This window comes from Corvus cornix, chromosome 4 (genome assembly GCF_000738735.6).
Source record: "Corvus cornix cornix isolate S_Up_H32 chromosome 4, ASM73873v5, whole genome shotgun sequence".
NCBI lineage: Eukaryota > Metazoa > Chordata > Aves > Passeriformes > Corvidae > Corvus > Corvus cornix.
This window is the reverse complement of record NC_046334.1, coordinates 25888251-25913830: the sequence shown is the minus strand read 5'-3', so window position 1 is coordinate 25913830 and position 25580 is coordinate 25888251. Positions and strand designations below refer to the sequence as shown.

At 36.8% G+C, this 25580-nt stretch overlaps 1 protein-coding gene across 7 annotated transcripts in view; it reads left to right on the top strand.

Moving 5' to 3' along the window:
• The window catches only part of ARFIP1 (ADP ribosylation factor interacting protein 1), a 41304-nt gene that overhangs the window by 1058 nt on the left and 14666 nt on the right, over positions 1-25580 (top strand). For 2 of the 7 annotated variants that reach the window (XM_039550944.1, XM_039550946.1), the window contains exons 2-7: positions 3304-3383; positions 7281-7382; positions 15890-16004; positions 18492-18587; positions 19994-20103; positions 25157-25378. In XM_039550944.1, coding sequence (XP_039406878.1) covers positions 3306-3383; positions 7281-7382; positions 15890-16004; positions 18492-18587; positions 19994-20103; positions 25157-25378 — 723 coding nt within the window. In that variant the 5' untranslated portion in view covers positions 3304-3305. Of the gene's footprint in view, positions 1-1412; positions 1431-3303; positions 3384-4910; positions 5041-7280; positions 7383-15889; positions 16005-18491; positions 18588-19993; positions 20104-25156; positions 25379-25580 lie in introns of those variants that run through there. The other 5 variants (XM_039550945.1, XM_010411798.2, XM_039550947.1 and 2 more) reach the window with 5 other exon arrangements.

Below are 25580 nucleotides of genomic sequence, written 5' to 3'. Positions count from 1 at the left end.
GCTTAGCTAATCTGGAGATGAGCAGAGCATTAAAGCATTTAGGGCCAAGTTGACGAAGCATGGGGAGTGTGAAAGTCAGCAGCAGCCCTGTTCTCCAGTTTTTGTCTCCAATCACATCTTGTAACTCTCAGGCATAACTAGATTTTGCAAGTGGAACAGCCAGGGAATTCAAGACCCTGAAGAGGAAATTACGGTGTGATTGCAGCAGGAAGTGTTTAATACAGCTCTTTACAGTCTTTTTTAAAAAGTGGTTGATCTCAATCTTGACAAGAATTAGTGGAAGTGTTCTTAGTTAGAAACTGAAATTAAGAAAACATCCATAAAATCATTATTTTTCCATGAGCACTGGAATTTTCTGCAGTGTTAGAAAAATTCATATTCTTTGTCTATGCAGTTAAGTAATAAGACAACAATAAAAGTGTGTAATAAACTTCATTTTAGACAGAAGATATCTTGCTGATGCCTTATTGGCAATTAATTTAGGAGAAAAATAAGCAAAGGAGCCAGTGCATCCTACTTAGAGAAGCAGATCTGATTCTTGAGAATCCCATGGTTCTTATTTCTGACACCATAAATCATTTACCTAACTGATGTAAGAATGTGAAGAATAGACTTCTTACTCAAAATTAAATTATTGTTGATGACATTTACTTCATATTTTCATGAATAAGCAAATATGAATTTGCCTTTTTAATGAAAAGTACATAAGCATGCTCTTATAACAATTAATTATAAATGGTTAAATGTCTTTGACGTCTCCATCTGAGAGGATGCTTACTATGTTGTTTGTAAGTTCTTGCTTTGTTTTGATTTTTACTTTGCCAGTTAAAGAAGTGATATCTAAATCCCCAGGAGTTAAAAATTGTGTGGTTTTATTTATGGTGAGCAAAACTTAAAATTACTGAGGCTGTAATTCAGTATGCATTTAAGGTAGCTTCACCATGGGGGGAATGATTCTTAGTCTATTCTGTGTCCTCTGTTCTACTGTGGTGCAGTATTTGTGTGGATTTGCAGAATTGGTATAGTAGGGAAAAAGAAAACCCAGAGGGTCAGGAGAGATATGGACGGGGTTTCAGTTCTTGTCAGAATATGGATCAAGCATGTTTTTTTCCAAGTAGAACCTCTTTGACTTGTTCTAATTGCAGCTGATGGTAGCAAATGTCCTGCTATACCAGTCACCTAATGTGTTCTAAAGTTGTGGCTGCTTTAGTGAAGAAACAAACCAAGCCCTTGATAATGCAGAATCCACGCTGCACTGGGGATTAGCAGCTTCTTATAAAGAACAGCCCTTTGCCTGGCACTTGCAAGAGCTACAGAGATGCAAAAGTGTGTATGCAGTTCTGCACTGGAACCTTAAATGATACATGTATGTAGATGGCGTGATTACCACAATTTCACATGACTGTCTTCACTTCTGAATCTTGGTGAAGGTATAGAAAGCTTTCATCCTTTCATCCAGTATTTGGTGTTTACATCCCCATTTTTTTGCTGTAGAAACCAGGAAATTCTGTGGTTAAATTAGAATGTGCAGTTGAACTTTTTATGAAAGCCACCTTTAAACTACATTTTTTTCACCTTTTTGTGTTTTAAAGTTGAACAGTGTGATCCTGCAGAGCTGTGTCGAAAGCATTGGCACTACTTGTAGGAAAAGAGACTGTACAAAACATTAATGATGGAAGAGTATTTAACACAAATGGAGAATTGATTTGGATTTTAAAAAATTAATTACTTGCCTTTATGCAGTGTCTTCTATATGGATTTGTGAGATGCTTCTTGACTCTAGATTAGGTTATTACAAGTTCTTAAATCTATCAAAAATATTTTTGCCTATAGCATTTAATAGTTTAAAACAGTGTTACCGTGGTATGTAAGCTTGTATGCGATGTACAAATGTAACTCCAGGAACACTGAAGAACAGATTGTCTTAATGAAGGCTGCACTACAAGATGAATTTAGCTTTTTGTTTAACCAGTAGAACAAGGAGATCACACTTATTCTTCTATTGTATAATGTAATTGTTTTAGCTACTCAGAAATAAGCTGTTAAGCACAGAGGTTGTTTTCAGCCACAAGGAGAGTTTGGACAGGACCATGTGGGCAAACAGCACCTCTGCTGTACAGTCTTTCATGTTCAAAAGAAATTTGAAAAATTAAGAAAGCTATATAAGGTATATGTTTAATTTATTTCTTAATTACTTCAAAGGGAATTTTGTATTGCTCCTAGAAAAATCTAACTTCATTCAGTGATAACCCTGGATGAACAGTTTTTCTGTAGAAAATCTCTTATTTTACATGTTTCGTTTTCCAAAACAAAGTAATAGGTTATCCAGTGTAATATTATCTAGATGATCTGGGTGATTCCGTTTCTCAGCCTTTGTGTCCTTATTTTATTTCCCTTGCTATGTGAGCTGCTTACCTTATTAATTATTTGCTTGAATTAGAATGTTTTATAGCTTAAGAATTTGAAGTACAATATAAACACAAATAGTAATCTCTTTATAATTTTTCTTAATCTGGTATGTGTCTGAACATGTATGAAATGGTGCAAGACTTAATGAACTGAAGTCATGTGTGATTATATGCAATACTGACAGTTTGATTAATTTTTAATGATTGGTTGTCTCCTCCTCTCAAACAGCTGAGTGAATTGTGGTGTCACCAGTAGTTACCAGCTATTTGAAATCAAACTTAGATACTTTTCTTACTTAAGCTAAAACTGGGTATGTAATTCATCTTTCATGATCACTATACTCAGAGTTGATTTCTTGCACATGTGCAAGAAATGTGCAAGTTTGTGCAAGTCTTCCATTGCCTCTGTAGCTGAGATCTTTTTGAGACTAAAATGAAAGGGATTCTGTTTCTAGTAAACACAACAGATTTAACAGCTTAATAGGTTTCAGTGGCTTAGCACCAATATAATCTTGCAATGTTTGGATAAATCTTATGTCTTAATGAAATGGTCATCTTTGCAGTGGTAGGATACAGTCAGTGTATTGTTGCAGGTGACAGTATACATATCAGCTGAAGAACCTTGTTTGACTTCCAGGGTTTTATGTTGCAAGCTTAGTTGTCTATGGGGAAAGGTTGCTTTGGCAATGGAAGTTACACTAGACTGTATTCCTAATCCCTCTTACGTTTTTGGAGAGCTAAAGACCTGGTCACCGTCAAAAGAAGGAGGTTTCACTTTGCTTTAGCAGAACTTGTAAAAGAAATGTTTTCTGAAAGCCTGCTTTAGTTTCTATGAGGTGCAACATCCAGCTCCTTTCACTTTAATTAATGCATGCCAAACCTATTTGGTTTTCAGGTATGTCAGAACACAGCAGTGAATCCACAACACTTGATGAATCTCATCCAGCTGCAGAAGAGGTCCAGTCTGGCTCTGAGGTGATTGGGTGATAGTTATAATAGTGTAAAATCAACCAATCCTAACAAGTTTCAGACTCCCAAAAATTCTGCTATGCATAGCACAGTGCTGTTAGTATGGGGATATGAGTTTGTGCACAGCATCTTGAATGGGTGGGGTTGGTTTTGAGACACCATTAAGAACAGTCCAGTTAATTCGTAGCAAAGGATTACTTCAGCCAGTAGCCTGCTGCTGTGCTGCACTGTTTGTTTTGTAAATTGAATAGATTGAGGCAGGAGGAGTCTGAAATGTGTGAGTACTGCAGGAAGAAAGGGTTGGTGTTTAAAGGGCAGCAATCTTTGTGTAACCTCAGTATAACAAGGTATTCTATCTACTGCTGAAGGAGTGACTTTTTTTCCCTGGGAGCAGATATAGTTTGCCCCTTCTCTGTGGAGAGGTCTGTGACCTATTAGAATTATGAACAAATTCCTAAGGTTCCCAATATTATTTAGCTAATCAGGTGTGTTTGGGATGCTCTTTCAGAAAGACAGAGTCAACATTTTCCTGACTGTTCTTGAGTAAAAATGAAAAAAGGTAATGCTAACTTTATCACTATTGGAGTTGCAGTGACAGTGAATTGTTTTTAAACTTCCAGCAAAAACAGAATAGTGATTCCACAGCTATTTAGCGTATTTGCAAATCTGATATTTGTAAACAGAGATGTACAAAGAAAATACTGATTGTTACTAAAGGATGATACTATTTTTTCAAAATAAAACTTTCATCTGAAACACAATGTTTTTCTGTAGTGCTTATGTCATTCATGTCTAATACATCAATACAAATTTAGGAACTTATTTAGATTTACTTTAGGTTGTTTATACATATGATAAATTTTTTTCTGAGGAACCAATTTCTTCATATGCTTAGTTTAAGTCAGCTGTGGACTGCACTTGCCAAAGAGACACTTGATTCAGGAATCATACTCCCTGTTTCAACAGAAATGCTGAAACAGAATGTGATTTGGTGGTTTAGTTTTCTCTTAGATGAATAACCTTACCATGATTGTGTGAAGTTACAGGAACACACATCCAGAGGAAAAGAGAAATGGCTTCTGGATTTGGCAGTAGCCTACAGTCAGAAAAAGTATTTTGAGATACTGCGCTGCTGAAGTAAGCTGATGCTGTGGGCAGTCCTTCATTCTCCTTCAAAGAAAGTAGTTTTTTTACTGCATTACTACCTGCTCTGTTTCAAAGGAGCAAGTGTTGGAGTTGTGCCTGCTTTGGAGAATTGATGGGAGTGGAAAATACCCATCCTCATTTTGAGCATAGGTCGCTTTCTTTTAACCTGCAGTGTTTCCAGAATCTTGTTTGCTGTACAAATACATTGTTCTGGCTCAGGAAGGAGGTGAAGGGATGGTGAAAGCTGCTGGGGGGAAGAGCTGGGGGCAAAGGGCAAGGACTCGTTCTTGACAGCAGTGCAAGCTTAAACTATTGACTAAAATGCAGACAGTCATTTCTTGTTATGTCTGAGTCAAATTAGCAATTTATCCCACTTCCTGTTTTCAGCTGCTCATTTCATGGCTTTGGTGCTTGTCTGACCTCATTGCAAACTGATTGAACTCGCTGAAACTGGAAAATTACCTGGTGAAAAGGTTTATTGCCAGGCTAGTGAGTTGTGTGTGGTGACTGCAGTCAGGTGAGTGAGTGGGACGTGATGCACAGTGGTAGGGACTGGAAAAGTAGAGTGGTGAAATGTCCTCTTTTCAGCAATAGGAAATTGTTGTAGTTCAAACATAGCATGGAACTGACATTGCCAAGTAATTTTTTGCTTTCTCTGAACTAGATATATAGGTCTGACTCAACTAGCAGTGCCTAAAAAATACGTGAATTGCTTCTAGTTGTCCAGAGAAGCTGATGATTTTTTGTTTTCTGGCATATGTATTTACTAGAGATGTGTGCATATGCATTGAGCTTGATATCTCTGAATAAAAGCATAAAAATATATCAATGTAAATACTTGCAAAATTATTTGCGATCCTTGTTGAAAAGCACCTAAGTCAAGTATTTGTTTTTCCTTTAATTAGAGATGCAGTTTTGTTTATGATCCCTAGCAAAGTGCCCCTTGACAGTAGAGGACTTTCCCTTTGCACAGTGTTCTCTGATAATTGCAGAAAGAAGAACAAAAATAGCTGTGAACAGGACATGGCCTATGCTAATGTTTCTGTATTGTGCAAGTAGCTGTGACTGGCCAAGCATTTTGAAAAATACCTCACTTGACTGTGTCAAGTAGAAGTATAGTTCTTAGCAGTCTCAGAGCTTAAGCACACATGAGATTTAGAGCAAGTTTAAGAAACTTGAGCTATTGGACAGATTTCTCAAGTCAAAATGTAATGTGGCAGTAACTAGACCATTTAATCTAATGGTGTTGTATAGGAGCTCTCTGTGAGGGGCAAGGAGTTGAACTTGATGATCCTTTGTGGGTCCCTTACAACTTGGGATATTCTATATTCTATGAAATGAAACAAATTAACTGTTTTAAAAGTTAAAAGTTAACTCATGAAATAAGCATAGACCTTTTGGTGTGCTTTAGTAGAAGTACATTTATTGGAGCCCACAGACAGTGACTAGTTAGAAAAAGTCTTGAGAGGCCTCAAAACTAATAAAGGAAATCAGACTCACTAATGTAAATTAAGTGGTGATATGTGAAAGTAGAAGAAATATTAGCAATGGGGGTATGCCAGAAGATGTTCCAATTAAGAATGATGCAAGTGATGCTCAGTATGTACCAGTAGAATCTTCCTTCTATATTGATAGTCTGTGAAGCTTCACATGTGGTTGGAGAAGCTGATGGTACTTCAGATCCTGATCTCAGGCTGACCCTCTTCCTGGCCTTTGGAGTGAAAAAAGCTGGTTCAGTTTGATGATTTAAGAGCTTTTGAGGTAGAAGAGTACCTATTCTCAAGTATCTGTTGATGCTATACCTTGTATTGCCAGTCTTGCACAAGTGTATGGGCTGGTCTGAGGACCTCAGACAACTTTTATCTAAGTGAACAAACTTGGTTGTGTGTTAATTTTTCTACTGTTTACACTTTATGTGACTGATGAACCTGCCTTGCAGAGTTAGGAGTAGCCTTTTGAAAGGGATGAAATTTTCAGTTCCTCTTAATTTTGGAGAGTGTTAAGCTGCCTTTCTCTCTTTAGATGATGTGCAGTAAATGATGTGCAGTTCTTCTGGGAATATATCTTCTAGGCTCTACCTTAGGTTGTATTTGAAAGCAGTGGTGTCACAGCTGCTGCTGCTGTTCATGATGCAGCTGCATTTGAAACTAACTTTGAATTCTATTGGTACTTTTGAGTTCTTTTGGCGCTTCTGCATTTCACTTCAGGTTTGCTGCTGTTGACTGCATGAAGAGTTGCGTACCAACAGTTTAGTCAGAAGGTGGCACTGTATTATGGTAAAATAAGAAGAAACTGAATTTATTTTAAAGTTTGGAGTTGTTGCTTTTCTTGCAACATATGTTTAAACATATTGCTCTTCTTTAGTATTTATTGCTTATGAATAACTAATACAATTTTTTTAGCCAAGCTCAATATAGTTTTGAGATACAAAAACTACTCTAAGGCTCAAGTGTGCCTGTAAAATATATGTGTGAGCCCACATGTCTCATTTGTGTCTTACTCCCCCAATGCCAATGGGTTAAATTTTAGTTTTCTCTTAAATCTGGAGACTTTAAATTACTTCTGACTGAGTTGTGCTAGAGTATTATTGTGATTCGAGGATGTGATTAAATAAATATATACAGACTGAGTATATCAGACTATTTCCAGTTGGCATTTGAAATAAAATCAACTGTTATGAAATCCATACATCAAATATTTTCTTATGGATTACTCATTGGAAATGTAAGACAAATGCTAACCTGTTTCTTTTTATAGGAAAGTGCAATGGCTCAAGAATCTCCCAAAAATTCAGCAGCAGAAATTCCTGTGACTAGCAACGGACAGCTGGAAGATTCTCATGAGCACAGCTTTAACAGGGTAAGAATTTTCTTTGCTGTCTGCCGTGGTACGGTTATCAGAAATGCTGAAGTTACAATGTGTGCTGGTTTGGCCAAATCTAGAAATACATCCTCTGAGAGAAGGCAGGCTATAACCACCCCTCCCCCACCAGGTTCGAGAAAAAAGAAATTTTCCTTGAAGGAAAGTGAAAGAGATAAAAACTATTTATTTAACAAACACACAGGAAAAGGGATAATGATGCTAAATATTAAAACCTCTCGATCTGCTGAGAGAAACCTGGGAAAATTTCAGCGTCCTTCCGTAGATCTCTTTCTCCCCATCTTTGGAGCTGGGACGAGGTGGTGGGCCCACCTCCAGGGCCAAGGCCTCGGTGGAAAGTTCTCCCAATGTATTCTGATGCTGAAACAGTCCAGCAGAGAGAAAAGGAAAAAAGAAAACTGAAGTCCCAGGAAAACAAAAGTTCAACTCTCTGAAGGAAAAGGAGCTGAGGAAAAAAAAGCTGCCGAAAGCTGGCTGGAAAGAAAAAAAAGCCGGGTGCTTCCCTTCCCTCTTGCTCAGTTTAAAGGCATAGAAGGGCACAGAATGAATTCCTGGGCATGGGGCAGCGATATGGGATACACATCACAACGTCTCCCCAAGACACAATGCAATGCACAGCAGACTTCACTTGACATAGTTTTCTGGAGGTTTACTGAAGAAACTCCTTTGAAGCACATAGATTATTGTCAGAGCTGACTAACACAGTGTGATTGCATATTGCAGTGATCTTTTCCATACAAAAGGCACGTTGGCAGTGGCAAATGCTGAGTTCTTCCCCCTCAGCTTGGTGCAGGTGAACGATCAGTTCTGCTCGTGCTCAGGCATCCAGCAGAGTGCGCTACGGCACAGCGTGTGGAATTTGGGGTCGGGCTCCTTTTATTTGGATTTTCGTTTGGAAGTATGGAGGCCGGTTAATTGTCCATGTTTATTTGATATGTGCAGAGGCTTAGATTTTAAGGAAAGCCCTTAAGTTTTAACAGTTCCATACTGACTTGCAGTGCAGAATTACTCTTAAAAGAAATACTCAGCAGAACTTCAACATTTTATTCTGTTTTATTAAAATGCTGATTAGACGAGGGGAGCCTTCATAAGATTTGTTGTTCAACTAAGATCTACCAGTGACGTAATGTAAAAATTAGCAGAGTGTTTCATGAAATGAAGTTAAAACTACATTTCTATGAGGATGTGTGTTTAGGGAGACAACGTTGGGAAATGCATCTTGAAGTGGTAATGAATTTGGGTTCACCTCAAAGTAGGGAAACAGACTTAGTAGTTTTAATCTTGATGACCTTGCTGCTGCTGTGACTTGGCTGCTGTCTAAGTTACCTTTTTCTTATGTAGTGATTGCTTCTGGAGTGCAATGCTTGCAACACTTATGTACAGCAAATGACTGCATTGGGGCCCTTGCTTAGTCAAAGTGTAAAGTTGGAATTTTAAGGTAGTTTCTGTCTATGGCCATATGTAAAAGTTGGAGTAGATTTTTCCTGCATGCTAATCGTTTTGCTGGCTTGGAGTCCACTATATTCTGAAACTTTACTTTGACAAAAATGGGTCAAATATTTGCTCAAAGTGCAGAAAAACCTGTACTCTGCAAGCATATTTGAACTTGCTGTAATTATTTTCGCAGTGCTTATTCTGAGATCAATGAAGAAGTGCACTTCAATTATTTTTTTGAACTGTCTTGTACAAGTTCACACCTGCATGTGTGACCTAAACTCAATATGTGATAATCAAGGCTTCTTATAAACAAAACAAAGAAAATAAACTTCTTGGAACTAACATCTAGGTCTGTTTACTAATCTGTTAGTCTCAAATTCTAATATTTAGCTTCTATTCATCTTGCTTCATGTTTGTTATTTCTAATGCTTAATGCCTGCTTTCTCTTTTTTTCCTTGCCAGGTAATTTTTTGCTTTAACCTAAAGCAGTGTGCACTGTACCACAACATTTCTGGGGTCTTTTTTCATATCAGCTTATGGAAATGGCAAGCCAAGTAGTGATTTTTATAAGGTCACTTAAGAAAGGGGCAAGAAACCATGACCACTATAATTTGTACTGTTACCACAGTGCTCAGTAAGAGTATGTGACCACAGTAGAGTTTAGGGCACTCCAGTGTGCTGATTTTGATTGCACCTTCTTGGGAAGCTGGGGAATAAGGTTATTTTAATTTCCTGCTTCCTTATTTTTATGATCAGGGAAATACTCATCTAGATGCTGTACAGTTCAGATGTAAAGAATAAAATACTACTTGTTCTGTATTTTTTGGTGTTCTGCAGCTATTTTGCCACAAAGACTTGAACAGCTTTGATTATTTGTTTTTGAGTAAGAGGTATTTGTGCAACCTTTCCTTAGAATTCTTTAATTACAAAACTGCACTTTCCTCTAGACTTGCATTGTGCTTAGCATTTCCATCAGACCTTGTCCATAAGCTGCTCTGGCGTGAAAATACATATTTGGGTTTTACCAATGCAGTATTAATAGGCATTCAAGCATGAGAAGTATTTCATTTTGCAAGGCAGTGCAGAGCAAATGTATTTACCTGGAAATAACAAGTAAGGTTGCTCCTTCTTTAAAGAAAATTGCCATTAGTTTTTCAGAACATCAGAGAGCATAGATTGTCATAATGGCAGTTCAGAAGGAAGCATGTTAGTTCCATTCTTGTGAGAATGTGACATAGCACTAATTGATGCATCTTCTTGGTATAATGCATATTTAAAAGGTAACTTAAGTGTTCCCCTAACTGTAAAATCTCTGTCAGAAATATGCTGCTACATTCTAATTCTCTAGTAAGACATGCCCGTGGAATTCAGACAAGTTTTGTCCTGCCCGAATGATGGATGGAAACTCTTTTACTAAAAAAAGCTGAAAAGCTGTAGCTTCAGTCGTCATTGGAACATATATCCAATGTTCTTTCATTACACAAAAGCTTGACATAGTGCTTTTTAACTCCACAAGCTCTGTTGGATCTCATTTGAGCTTTAAGAACTTGGTCTATGGAACTGTTCACTAATGTTTGGGTATTTGTTAGACAGGAGACTTCAGCATTTCCTAACTAAAAGTTTTTCTTACTACTTTCTGTAAGAAAGCCCAACATACAAAAAAGTCTAGCTGGTTTATGTTATTCACTTGTTTTACTTCACTTACCCCTGACTTCTAGAGCCCAGTTTTCCTCCCGTGCTATTGTAATTATGTGATTAGCACAGTGGTGTTTTAATGTGACTGGGGGGATTGGGAGCTGAGGACTGTAGAAGGAGTGAGGGAAGTATATTATTGCTGTTATTCCTATATGCAGTAACATGCCATATAGTGTGAGAGCTGCATAGGAATAAACGAAATTTTTCAGAAAACAGTTTGGTCTGCCTGTAAAGATACTCAAGCAGCTGTAAGCAATTTGTTACGTTTAAAGTACTGCACAAAGTCTATATGATGTTCTTATCAGTTTGAGCCTGAATTTGTTTAATTTCATTTTTAGTATTGCCTCTTCTCGTGGTTCTTATTGTACTCCTATGGGAACAAAATCATAGTTAAGCATGTGTATAATACCAGTAATAAACTTCAGGATGCAAAAGATAATGAACTTTGTTGTGAGTCTTCAATTTATCTTACCAGAATTACGAAATAAGGTCTGAGATCTGATGAATCTGAGTGCATGTGTTCACTTTCTTGTTCTGTAATTTTATCGCCAGACTGCACAAATAGATAAGGTCAATTCTCTTTTGTCTTTTGCCTTCTGAAAAAAAATGCCAGCCTTGTCACTCACATTCTGCCTGCAACTGAGTTTGAACTGAACTGGTCTGAGTTCATCTATTAGGTTTTGCTATGTTGAATGACATAGTTAGGTTTTTACTTTGGGTAATTATAGTTTAATTAATGTAGATCTGATTTAAAATCTATTTCTAGAACTGTGTCAGTTCTAGAAAACTGGATTGAGGAGATAAAAAAGTCAAATGTTCTTCATACAGTCTGAAAAACTAAAAATATGTGTGTTAATGATGAGAGTAGAAGGGAAGCTAATTTAAAACTGGATTGTAGTATGACATTAGGTAAATCAAAAGGGATGTAGTAGAAAGGGTCTTCTGAGTGAAGAGCAGTGTATTGGAGAGTAGAAGAAATGTGTTCGTCTGTTCTTTGCCACTTCATCAAACATTGAAGCCTTCAGGTCTCCTCCCTTTTATTTATGTTGAATTTATACTGATGTGAGGGTCTAGTGGCTTAATTGATGGAAAATAGGAACTGAGTGATGTAATGGGGCAAAGAGAAGAAGAAAATGCTGAATATGTACAAGGAGCTCTACTTGCATGTGATTTTGATAAGTTAACGTTCAGAGCCCATGTATCTCACTGGATAGATGTTGTGTCTATCTACGTAACCTTTTGTTCCATAGGATTTGTAATCACACTTTAAACTGAACTTTACAATCAGATATGTTGTAAATTTTTCCTGAAGGCAACTTGAGTAGTTTTATTTAAAATGTCATCCACCATTAAAAAAGAAACAAGCATGTGATTAGTCTGATATTAGTTGCTCCCCTGCTAAACTAGCCATTGGTGTGAGGTTTTAAGAATACCTTAATTCAAGGTAGTAAAGGCAAGTAAAACTGTATCTGTCAAACCTCCTGCTAGTACTAAGCAGAAGTTAATGCTTAGTGATGCATTACTATTAGTTGTTTCCTTAGTTCCTCCTCAGTTAAGTAAGCTTCAATAAATTAAGTTTTGGCTAGGTTGGTTTCTGCTGTTGGAGAAACAATACAATTCTGGTCTTTCCCCCTCTTCATTTTGGATTATTATGGATAGCATGATTGGGAAGTATCATTGTGGAAATAGTCTTGTAATTCAGCCAACATTTTTTCATGAACATGCATTCGGAACGATTTCTTTGCTGTGTCTACTGTCTCAACAGGATTGCTATGTCAAAAATTCATACTGGTTCATCAGATGATCTGCATAATAGAGTTGTGTAAATAAGGCTAACCTGACTAAAATACGTTTAGTGTAATATAGTGACTTGAAGTAATTAAAATTGGATTTTAACAAATGGTTAAAGTGACTTAAATGTTCTATGACATATAGGTTTGAACTGTCTTGAGTAGACCTAATTAAGCTATTGCAGCTATTCTGTGTAGCTGTATTTCATGCCTTTGCTTCTTTGAGCCTTTAGCATGCCAAATGTCTGAGAATGGGATAGGTAATGCAACCTTTTAACTTGGGAATCTTCTGAGTTGTGGTTTTTTTGTACCTCTGGCTCTGGGTCTCAGTGAAGTTACAATATTAAAATATTTGTGCTAGATGATAATTGCATAAATATGGTTTCAGCCTCATACAAGTGAAAATTATTAATGAAGCATTTTTCTATTTGTTTTTTGGTGATGGTGATCCCTTAATAGATCTGTGGACTTGAAATATATCAGTAAATTTTGATCAATTCTAAAGACTTGAATTTACCTTTTACAAAGAAGGGGGGAAATCTTAAACTTAGCTAGAAGAGCAATACATTGTCAAAATATAATCACCATATTGTAGTAGGGAAATCTGTCCTCACTTCCTGTGTTGTAACAGCAAACTTACTTTTAGTGGGAAGAAAAAAGAAAGCTATTTATGTTGTCTTCTTACCACTCAAACATTAAGTACAGTCATACCTTCCCTTAAGTGTTACGTTTTGTGCAGTGTTTCTAAATTATCCGTCTTTGTAAGTTATTGAAGGGATAAACTGTTTTGTCAGTGTGCTTACAGACTTTTTGCCATCTTTTTTGTTTATTTAAGCTTGTGTAAAAAAAAAAAAAAAGCAAGCACAATCAGTTGCAAGAATGACATTAAAAAATGTAGTTTACATGCAGCAATGTGTCTCCCCTGAACAGTAACTTGCATGTTTGTAAACAACAAAAAGGTATTATCTTGATAATCACTGACTTTTTCTTCATTCTGGTCATGTACAAATCAACAAATGGTAAAGGTTTTTTTTAAAATCCATACGTAAGAATATCATTCTTCATAAAGATATATTTGAACTGGTTTATAGGTATTTAAAAAGAGGTTTGAATTAAACTTTGCCTTTCTTTACATTGAACTTTGCCTTTCTGACAGTGGGGAAAAAAGTAGATCTCTTCGAACAAATCTGTGTTTGTATACATATACATATGTATATATTAATGTAAAAAACTCTGGTGTGTATATATACACAATTGTAGATGTTTAAAATTTTCATAATCCAAATATCAAGTTTTTATTTAAGAGATGGATGCGTTGTATTTTGATTTACTTAATTCTATAGTTTTTTCAGCTTGTGTTTAACTTCAAAGGAGAATTACATTGAGTGTACGGAAGTAGTGCAGTTGCTTAGGTTTAGATACAAACTTTTGTCTGTACAAAGCAGATGTTCTGCATTTTAACCTTAAATACAGTTGATTGCTTAGATTCCTATTGCAAACAGGCTTAAGGAGGTTAGCTGTCTACATTTGTTTGGCTCCAGGTTTAGATATTTCTGAAAACTACACAACATGCCAAGGTGCCTTCAGGAAAAAAATAATTCACGCTGTGTCCTTTTAGTGAAATCAGTGCATCTTCTCTGCAATCTGGTTATCCTTTTTCAAGTGTCTCTGCTTTTTCACATTCTAGTGACTTGCTACATTTTGAGCTAAATGGCCTCTGTCTGTTAGCTAAACTAAGTTGAAGCAAAGGCTTTCCAGCGTACCACCAACTGCGGGTACTTAAATGGAAGACCAGTGTTAAGTCAGTTGTGAAGACTGAAACCAGTATGTATCCAATGTTCTGATATGCTTAATTTGTGAGATCAGGTTCTGCATGTGACTACTATTTGTTTTTCTTGCTGTTTGTTTTTCTTTTTTTTTGGTATAATGCTTCAGATACACAAATATGGCATAATCTGTTATCAAGTGGCCTGTTCATGTAAGTGAAAGTATGGCTGTAGGAATTGGTTGCTCTTTGCAGTAGTATGCTGGGTTTTTGATGTCAGCAAGATTCCTGGAATTCACATGGAAAAATGAATTTGCTGGAATTCATGTGTTTGTAGTTCTTCCTTTTTTCTTCTTCCCAGGTGTTTGTCCTAAACTGAAGACATCTAAAGAAATCTGGGGGGATGTGATCCAAAACTACTTCTTGACAATCTGAGCCTCTAGGCAGTATCAGTATCATTCTTATGCACTACTTTGCTTCTGGTTTGTGGATTGAGTGACTACAGTAATAGGTCAAACATGGATTAGATTTTAAAGGTTGTGGGTTTTTTGCAATTAGAAGCATTGTATGGATCATAAACAGTTACTACATGTGTGTAGACACAAACATCTTAAAGTTATGTATAGCTTTTCTCTAGTGGTCCTCCATACTTTTTCCACTTTTTTACCTCTCTATGGAAGCAGAGGGGATACAAAATAGTACCTGACTCCAGATGCTGACAGTGTTCTGATTTCTTGATGCTTTATTTTTTGTAACTGTATTTTACCTTTTCGCTTTCACTTTTATAGTACTTTTTCACTCACTTTTTCCTTCTATTAATTAATGGTTTTAAATTGCTTTAAAACCTGAACTTTTTTTAAAGCACCATGTCTAATTCCATAACACCAGAGGCTTAAACTTCAATTAGATCGCTGGCAGTATGGTCCAGGAAACCTGTGGGGAGCTTTTTGTAGAGGTAGGTAAGATAGCAAAAATGGGCAGTAGGATGGTATGTCAGCTGTGGTGTGTGGATTCTTAGGCCTGTGTTGCGTTTCAGTGAAGATTTTTGTTCCTTGAGAGCTGGTTGAAGTAGTTAAACTAGCCCTCAAAAGTTAAACTAGGTGATCACACGCAATTTTAAATGAAGGAGTTTCCAAAGCAAACAAAAGTAAGTGGCAACTTTGTGCTCTGAGCACTTATGTTGTAGAATAGGTGCTCAGAAGGAAGTTTTTGAAGTGATGCCTTTCTGGATGACTCCCCATGTCAAATACTAAAAAGATTTCATGTGCTATTTGTAAAAAATAAGGATGCTATGAATTTTAAGGCTATTTCTTGCTTAGTGATTTTTTAATATTTTCAACATTGTGATAGTTGCTTCCATATTTTTGGTTTGTAAGGTGTTTTCTGCTTGATAATCTTACATCATTCTGCACCCCTGTCAGTTTTTAACTGGAAACTTTATTAAACTGATATGGTTGCTTGGACCAGCTTCAGACCACATAACATGATGTTTCTGGCCACATGTTTGGTAACTGCTTCTCTGAGAGAAGCAGTTCTCTTTGATCATCAGTATAACAAAAAATTCTAGAATAAATACTCAGGCTATACTTATAGTGTTTCTCATTCATTTATATTTTTTTTTATAGCTTTATTTGTGCATAGCAGTAGAAAGCTGTGACACCAGCAAGGACTCTTTCGAGGCTAAAGGCAGAATTGATTGTCTGAGAGCTGCTGAAACTGCATTATAATATTTTTGAGTCACTTCAATCCTTTTTTTTTTTAAATCATTAAATTTCCGTTTTTATTAATATATTTTCCAGGACTTGAAATGTTCGTTACCAGTTGGACTTGGACTTTCTGAAACCAAAATAACATCTCGTGGCTTTGACAGTGCCAAAGAGGGAGTTGTTGAGGCAGGACAGTTTCCAAGTAAAGGTAAATGGGTTTTTTTTTGTATTTCTCAATTTAAAATCTTTAGGCATATTCTTAAATGGTCAGAAATACAATGTTCTGTAGCTGCTTTGAGCGGTTTTTTATAAATGTACACAATGAGATTTGCATTAGTGACAACTGGTTTATCTTCTCTGGTAGCTGGGTTGTTAAAATAGAGAATATATACTGCACTTGTAGTATCTGTCAAGGGACTAAAGGAAACTACTCAGTGTTAAGTTGGTCTGCCCTTACAGGAAGGGAAGGCCTTGGGCACCTTGAACTGGTGTCAGGCTGAAGAATTTTACTATTACATTGTGTTGAAGTTTTCTTTAGGTTTTGCAGGTTATTGGTCTGGTTTGAAACGTAACTGGAGAGTTAGTTATTTCTTGATACACACTTCACTTACCTAGGGTAGATTAAAAAGTGGGATTCTTCTTGTTAGAGAATCTATGTGGTATTAACCAATGAGAAATGCAAAGTGATAAATAAGCCAATAATGTCACTGTTTCCAGTCTAAAAGCAATAGAATACCATGATATTGTATGGGCAAATGGTATTTAATGTATTATGTACCTTGGACAGTTTCTGAATTGGAAAGATTTAAAATTATCTCAAATGTGCAGCTGTGAAAATAAGTCTCTTTGTAGTCATAAATTTAATTTACATTTTGCTTCATTTCCTGTTTGGTAGAATTCTTTGCTTATGAATGCAGTTGATTTACATGCTGTACTTTACATATATTACAAAGTGAATGCTGTGTTTCTTTATGCCTTTGAAATTAGCAAAATATCTAGCTAAAAACTGGAGCAGATGGCAAACTGCTCACCATTCCTGCCTTTTTGTATTCTATTGGCAGGATAACTGTTCCAGCTGTTAATTGTATTAGTCTGTAAGGGAAAAGTGTCTTAAGATTTTTCAAGCTACACTAATATGTTTGAAATGCAAATGTTCTGTGGAAATTTCTGTACACAAATTATGAGCTTTGGACACTTTAGATATCACAGTTTTTCTCCAAGGATATTTTCTTCAGATTTTTCCTGATGCTCTTAACAAAATCAGAGAAAGTGGTAAAAGCTAGGGCTTCCTATGAAACCATGAACAAAAGTTGAATGATTGCCCTATTTCTGAAAATTCTGTCGTCTGTTTGAGTGTCCTTATTAGGGCTTCATTTTTGAATGCAAAGTAGACAGTACTGGAGGGGAAGGGCTTTTCAGATTTGGGCGATGTTGAATGATGAAGCATGCATAAGTCTGTGTTAATACTCTGTCAAATGATAAGGATTTTTTTAACTGCTTGTTTTGGCTTGCTTGCTGAAATGATTCAGGCAGGATCTTGCAGTCAAACTTTTATGCCTGGGTGAATTCAGTTGCAGCTCTTACACAATGTGTCTCTACAGAAGGACACAGCAAGTTAGCTGTCTTTGTCTCATCTTTTCTGTGCAGTTGGATCCAAATCACTGGATTTATTTACCCCATGTTAGTAGTGCTCTGTGGAAGGTTTTAAAGCTGATTGTTGATCCAATTACTTTAAATGATGTTTTTGGTGTTACTGATAACTAAATTTTGTTGAAACTGCCAAGTTCAGGTTTGATTTTCTTTTCCCTCATCACACTGTTAGCCCTGAAGTACATTGGAATTTATCAGCGAAAGCAGTAAATGTTCCCCCCTCCAATATGGTGGTCGTCACTATAGAGGAAAAGCTTACTTGGTTTTTAAATCCTGAAAATTCCATAAGGATACCACTTCAGATTTATCTGTTGCTAAAGAGTGGCAAAGCTCTGAAAAGCATAATAAGCATAATCCTAAAACAGCTTAGAGAGCACACAGAGTGCAGGTCACTTAGTTAAAAGTTAGTTGCTTTTTGTTTTGGTTTGAGGTTTTTTGTTTGGTTTTTTGTTTATTTTTTTAAGGGAAAAAGCAAGTGCTGTAAAATCTTTCTTTTGGGAATGAGTTTACAGCTAATGACTTGTATGATCTTCAGGATAACTTATTGCTGCCTGTTTATACAGACTTAAGAGCTGGTGTCAGTAAGTGTATCTGAAACTGGCAGAGATTTTGAGGCTTACTTCACCTCTTAATGCTTTAAGTTCCATTCAGTGACAATGCAGAGTGAACGCTACCTAGACCTGAAAAAGAATGTTTCAGCTGTGGATTGTTATATAACCATCTTCCATGGAATTTTCTGTTTGTACTTAACTGATGAGCCCCTCAGTTGTATTTTGATTGCTCTTACAGAAAAAAAAAAAATGTCGTCATGACGTAGAGATTAAATCATGAAAAAGATTAAATCATGAAAACTTGGAGTAGTTCACATGGAGAGATGCACCTCCTAAAAAGCATTTCCATCAGAAATTCCAACAACTTTTCTGTGAATACTTCTATAGCTGCTGAAGCAGATGTTTCTTTGTTTTGGAAACGTGTTTCTGTAAGAGTGCATGTTCACGTCTGAGGGAGGATGATGGATTTTCATGGTTAAATGTCCGCTTTTCAGGTTCGTCAGCATCACCCAAATCATCTGTTATATCTCCTAGCAGTGCAGCAGCTAGCAGACTGGCTGGACAAGGTTGTGATTTAATTATTCCCACAGGTATCGAAGCACTGAATGGATAACGCCCTTGTCTCTGCTGACAGTGTACTAACCCCTCCACGTTTCTAATTATTTGATTTACTATCAGTTGGAAATAAAATTTCTGGGGGATTTTGGTGGCTCTCACTTCTGACTTCAGCAGTTTACAAATTAACCTCTGCTTTCCTCTCTCTAAGCTGATTTTACTCTATAAAATTAAAATTATAACTAATCCTAATAATAACAAACAGTAGATAAAATAGGAGTGACCAAAATCTTTTATTTAGGTTAAAGCTGACACTTTTAGCATTTTTTGCCCAAATGGTCACATATTGCAATAGACTGTGGAGGTGGCCATTAGGAATGCACAACACCCGATCTAGGCTTTGCCACTTGACTCATTTTGTGCCTATGGGCAAATTACTTAACATCTTCGTCTGTTTCCTCCTGCATAAAAGGAGAAAACTCAGTTACCTCATAAGGATGTTGAGAGGGTTAATTACTTAATGTTTGCACAGCGTGTTGAAGATGTAAAGAGCACAGCAGAACTTGATGCTAAAGAAGTATCTTGGGGCATCGGTATAACCTTTTTTCCAAACTCTTGCTTACGTAAATAACTTGGCAAGACTAAGGTGGCCGTAAGTAGCAGTAGGGATCAGAAGCAGGAGTACTTAAAATGAGTATGTACATGAATAAATAAAAACGTTGCTTAAAAAGTGATGATACTTAGCAGTTTTTAATATTTAGGACACTAGGAATTTTGCAAAATTGAAACATGGAATCCACGTGATCTACTAGCTTGAAAATGCTGGATAGTGGCAAATTGTGTGGTGATTGGCCCTAGGTATTTTAATTTGTTGCTTTCAATCTCTTCTCTGCTGGTTTTATTCTCCTGGTTTGTAGAATTATTTGTTGCTAATACAATGAGCTAATAAAACTGAAATAAGTAAGTTAAATACTGGCTGAACACATCTTCTGGAAAGAATGACTTTCATTGGAAAAGATCTAAAAACTCTGTACTTCATGACAACAGGATGCCAATAGTTGTTGTTTAATGGTCTTCAGGTTGTAAACAGGCTTTTAGATTGACTAAATGCAAAAGAGTGTTCAACTGTTGGAGTTTTTAAGCATAGATTAAGTAATAAACATGTCTCAAAAGCTGTTTTAAGCTTTCAGTCCACTTAATTCAGCCTATTACTACATGAAATAGTGATATATACATACATTTTATATCACTTTTAAAGTAAGTCTTTCTTTCTGGAACTGATTTGAAAAATCTGCTTCTTCATTTAAATTCATACTGTCATCTTGTTCTGCTTTTGGATTTGCAATTGCACAAATCTTCCATATCTGCTACTTACCCTTAAAACAAACAAACAAAAAGCCCAGACGCAAGGCCTTGAAGATTTGCTTTGTGTCTGACACAGGGGGCAGAGCTCAGCAGAAGAGTGGACCTGTTCTGTTAGCAGATGAAGTAAAGAATCCAGCAATGGAGAAACTGGAATTGGTGAGAAAGTGGAGCCTAAACACTTACAAGGTATGCAGCCATATATGTGTGTGTGTGTGTATGTATTCTGTAAGTGAGATTGCTACTAGGTAGGTAGGACTAGAGCTGTATGAAGTGAGCTGTTGTTGCAGTGAGCATAAGCAAGAATGTATAGGAAAGGCTTAGGTTTCTTCCAAGTGTAGCATTCTTTGTTAAATCCCTGGTATAATGTGGAAAATCTTTAATAGGTATTACTGATTTAGCAAGGTAAAGAATGTTCCATTTCTAATGTTCCCTTCAGAGAGATTTCAGCACTAAAGCTCAGAATTAAATCTTTTTGCTATTTTGGAGGTGATTGCTGATACAATAAGATTTTAGTTGACATGAAAAAATCAGGGCCATCTCTAAGTTCAAAACTTGTTATATGGTATTCTGATGATTTTGTCCTGTCTTGGCTGATTGTTTTTTCTTAGTGTTGTAACAGTTGCTTCAATTAGTGTATGTTTTATGTGCTTCTACTTCGTGATCAGTTGAGATATGATGAAATTTAAAAAATAACATAATAATTGAAAAGGTGCTTAAAGCAGACAACTTTGCTATAAGTGACTCTCACTAAAAAGCTATAAAGTAAGGAACAATTGTCAGGGAGTGCATTCCTGTCAAGTTTTAAACAAATACCAGTTTTGAAAAATTACTTTATGTTGTGCCTGCAACTGAAATGATGGAGTTGTGGGCAGGTGCATTAGTAGGGTCTACATCAAACCATGAAGAAATGAAGAATCTGTGGAAAAGAAAGTCTAAATCACTCCAGTGTTCTTTAAGTCCAGATAAGGACATCCTCCTCAGTGAGAATGGGAAGCATTCTACCCTCTAGTAAATGCTTATGCTGTCTTTCTGTTAGAATCAGAAGTTTCTTTTTTTTTTTCTCTTTAAATGGCTACTTTTCTTGTCATCAAAATAGTTGTAGCAACTGCAGAAGTTGCAGTCCAGTGGTATCCTGGGGTGCCTTAGGAAGAGCATTGCCAGTAGGTTGAGGGAGATGATCCTCCTCTACTCAGCCCTGGTGAGGCACATCTGCAGTGCTGTGTGCAATTCTGGGCTCAACAGTACAAGAGAGACACGGCGCTCCTGGAGCAGGTCCAGAGGAGGGGAACAAAGATGGTGAAAGGGACTGGAGCACATCTCTCAGGAGGAAAGGCTGAGGGAGTTGGGCCTGTTCAGCCTTGAGAAGAGACAACTGAGAGGGGACCTCATGAATGCCTATAAAGTATCTGAAGGGAGGGTGTCAAGATATGGAGCCAGGCTCTGCTCAGTGGTGCCAAACAACAGGACAAGAGGCAATGGGCAGAAACTGGTGCACAGAAGTTCCACATGAACCTGAGGAAGAACTTCACTGTGCAGGTGACCGAGCACATGGCACAGGTTGCCCAGAGAGGTGTTGGAATCTCCCTCACTGGAGATATTCAAGAACTGTCTGGACACAACCCTGTGCCATGTGCTCTAGGATGGCCCTGCTTGAGCAGGGAGGTTGGACCAGGTGACCCACTGTGGTCCTTTCCAACCTGACCCATTCTCTGATTCTGTCAGCTAGTCTGACAGTGTGCTGTGGTCCAGTCAGAATATGTGCTATTGAGCTGAAGCTGTTCTTTAAAATTCTCTTGTCTCTTTAAAACATTGACTCTTGGGATCAAATCTGCTATACCACAACTAAAGAGGACAGGACTTGACCTTATTTTGTATTTTTGGTACCTTGATTTAGAAAACAAAACCAAAAAAACTCACAATGTCTCAAACTCGCTGACGTGAACCAACAGCTAGAAGACTAATGAAAAATGTTGGGAAAGGGGTCTTGGATCCTTTTTAGAACATTATTTCTTTGACTGCAGTCTCTGCAAAGTCCAGATTTTTAGATTTCTTTCATGGCTTAAGCTTCCCCTTCCTGAAATCCAGAATCACACCAGTTATGGCATAGGAAATAAAGACTAGCATTTTCAGAAAACTAAATTAATGTTTTCTTTTAGCTGTTCCAAACATGCCTAAGGAGATATGTCCGTTGTGATCTTTCTAGAATTCCATATTGACTACTTCTGCGCTCTTTTTTTGAGATATAAGATCATTCAGAGAACTTAAAAGTTCATTTTGAGTTGATGGAGTATTATGCAAATGTACCTGGAGATGCCATACATTTGTTTATTAGGCTATGTACAAAAAGCATACTTAATATGGTTAAGGACAGTGTTTAAATTTGTGGAAATACTGGCTTGCTTTGGTTCCCATCAGAAAGATCATGGGAAGAAGTGTCCTCCTTATCTCATAATAGCTAACTGTTCATAGGTTAGAAGATGCAGAAATAAGGAGAAGGAGTAAATGGTCAGCACTTGAATCCCTCTGAACTTAAAATCCCTGGTATCGATGTACCAGACATTAATCTACAAGTGGAGTTAGTGGTGAAATCTGTGGTTGGGAAGTTCTTTAGGAATCTGACATGAGTAGTTCTTGTGCCATGGTGTCTGTATCAGGGGTTGAGAAATCTAAATTATTGGATATGTTCAGAAGTCATTCCCATATATAAATGCCTTTGCAACTACCATCCCCCTTCACATTTGCCAGTCGTATGCTCCCTAGTTAGTGAGTTAGCATGGAAAGAAATTGCCCTTTTTTCCATAGTCTAGTGACAAGATCTTTTTCTGTTCTTTCTTCAGCCCCTGCCTTCCCCTTTGGATGCGAAAGAGGTTTTCAGTCTAGCAAAAACATTTAGGCACAAGAAAGTCATTACTCTTCTTGACTTTCAGCAATTCTCACAAGCTTATCTTCTTGTTTTTCATACAACTTCTTCAACTTTGAGGGGGGAAAAAAGGCAAACCTGTTTTACAAATCTCTCTTAACACTGGGCTACTAGTGGAACATTTATTTCTGAGACATGTCCAGTAATGCCTCTGTTTATCTTTAACATGCAATTTAAAACATAGTTCTCTTAAATGTATTTTGGTAACTTTTTTTCTCTGAGTTGTTTTTCTTAAACTTTGCATTGGGTGACTTGTTTTTGAGTAGCATGGTCTTATTCATGACAGTTTCCTTTATAGATACTCTTAGAACAAAGCATGATGAAATTAATGAGTGGATTCTTCTTTGTTTGCTAGTGAGAATATAGAGCAACTTGTGTGCTTGTACTAGTCCACGTAGAACTGGAGTAAATCAAAATAGATTGGGGCATCTTCTTTATCTTTTGCTACATCTGAGTTTAACAAAGTATGCAGTGTAAGTCTTTCCAGTTACTGGGTTTTCCTCACTTGTCAATGCTGGGCTTTTTTAGGTGTTTTGCTGTAACTTCTGAAGCAAATACCCTTTGGCTGAAAATAATCCCTTCATTTGTAATTTATTCTTGCTTTCAAAAATTTTGTTTTCCATGATTCAGATTTTTCTCTTGCATTTCCTTGGGGATTTGTGTGTGTGTGTGTCAGCTCTTTTGGAAAATAGCCAAAATTTGACCATCACTTTCATAGTTCCTAATGAAAGACTTATTTATGCTCTGAGCACACTCATTGCTAAGCTGTATTTTGCAATTTCTCTTGGAGAGTTTGGTAGTAAAGTTATATTCTAGGTTGTGAATTGTTATGCTTGCCCAAATTTCTGATGCTTGACAGACAAATGTCACCTAGACTTAGCTGTGCTTTTTCTTGTGAATTACTTGAATCTAATGAAGTAGCCCAAATAATCTGTACCTTCCAACCTAAACCTTATGGGTAATGACCAGCTTGTTCTCTATGATCATTCTTGACTCTTTCCTGTGTTCATCATTTAGAAAGGACATGGAAGTTCCAGGAGGTTGAATGTGCATCTCCTTTGGACACGAGTAAAGGCAGGATTAAACTAAAGTCCTTGAATTGGGAAACCCTGGGAAAGTGTATTTGGGGAGTCCTTGAATTGGAAAATCCAGTGCTGTAGTGTATTTGGGGAGTATGTTATAAGATAAACTTGGGCATTATTTCACAAAAAAGATAAAAATAGCAGCTTTGTGCTTAGGTTAACTCCTTTCAGAGTAGTTGTGGCCTTGATGAGTAACTTAATTTCCTTGTAACATTTGTTTCCATCAGTAATTTTTCATATGTCTAAGTTGGTTATCCCTTCACCCATTGGGACAACCACAGATTAACTTCAAGTAACTTACTACAGCAGTAAATAATTCTGCTTTCCATAGAGCAATAGTATAGCTTTGCTACACATCTGCTTTGCAAATGGCTTCTCCTGTGTCTTAGTCAAGGGAAATCCCAATGTGCATCTTGGGAGGCTCACTGCCAAGTTGGGCTCGAATTGCTGGCAGACAAGGTGTCACGGATCAGTGGAATGTGGTAGCAGCCTCCTCTGTCACAGCCATAGGCTGGGTGAAAGTGTCTACAGCCTTGTAAGAGCAGATTTCCTGCTCAGTGTGTTAATGAACGGCAAATCTACTAAGAATTTGACTTATGACAGAAAAGAAATAGTCTGAGTAAATTGTCTCTGTTTTAGAGATGTGTAAATAATAAGTGCATTTTAATACTTTTGCATATTTCTCAGTAGGAGTTCCCAGTTTTCTAGTCAGATTTAGAAAAACATGCTGAAAACCACCACCTTCTTACTTAACCCCTAAGAAAAACCTCAAAAAGAACATTTTTGGAAAATGCAACATGGATGTTCTGGAATAGGATGATTGGTAGACAAAGCCCAGAAAATTACTAACTAGACATTTTTATGCAGAATAGTAATGCTCCTATTAACTGACTTTTAAATGCAGTGTGCTAAAATGCTTCTTTTAACTTAATGAGATTCACCAAACCTATAAAGAGATAAGTGTTCTTTTACTTGAGAAACAATTAGTTATGCTCTTGATTTGCTAACTCGAATATTCATCTTAGTAGGAGTTGAGACTTGTCCAACTGTTCTTGCTGAGTCCTGATAAACTTCTGAAGACTGTGTTGTTTTTTCAGTTTGTTGTGCAAACTTATATTGGGAGGGGTGGTTGTGAAAGAATTGTGTGTAATTATATGTCCCTTGAAGCTGAAAATGGGTGTATGCTGTGTTGTCTTGAATATACTTGAATCTTTATAATTTACTTTTTTTTCTGCAGTGTACACGTCAGATCATCTCTGAAAAACTGGGTCGTGGCTCAAGAACAGTAGACTTGGAACTAGAAGCTCAGATAGATATATTGAGAGATAACAAAAAAAAATATGAAAATATCTTGAGACTGGCACAGACACTGTCCACACAGCTCTTCCAGATGGTACATACCCAAAGGCAACTTGGAGATGCGTTTGCTGACCTGAGTTTGAAATCATTGGAACTTCATGTAAGACTTTTACAATGTAAAAACATAGTGGCAGAGATTAAGATAAGCCTAATTGACTCGTGCAGGGTATCTACTTGTTAGCCTCTACTTTTACAAACATTGTAGTTAACAATATATTACATGCTCTTTGTGTTGAAAGCTTATGTTATTCACTTAAAACTATAGGAAATGACTGAAATTACTGTAGTTCTTTATTGTTTCT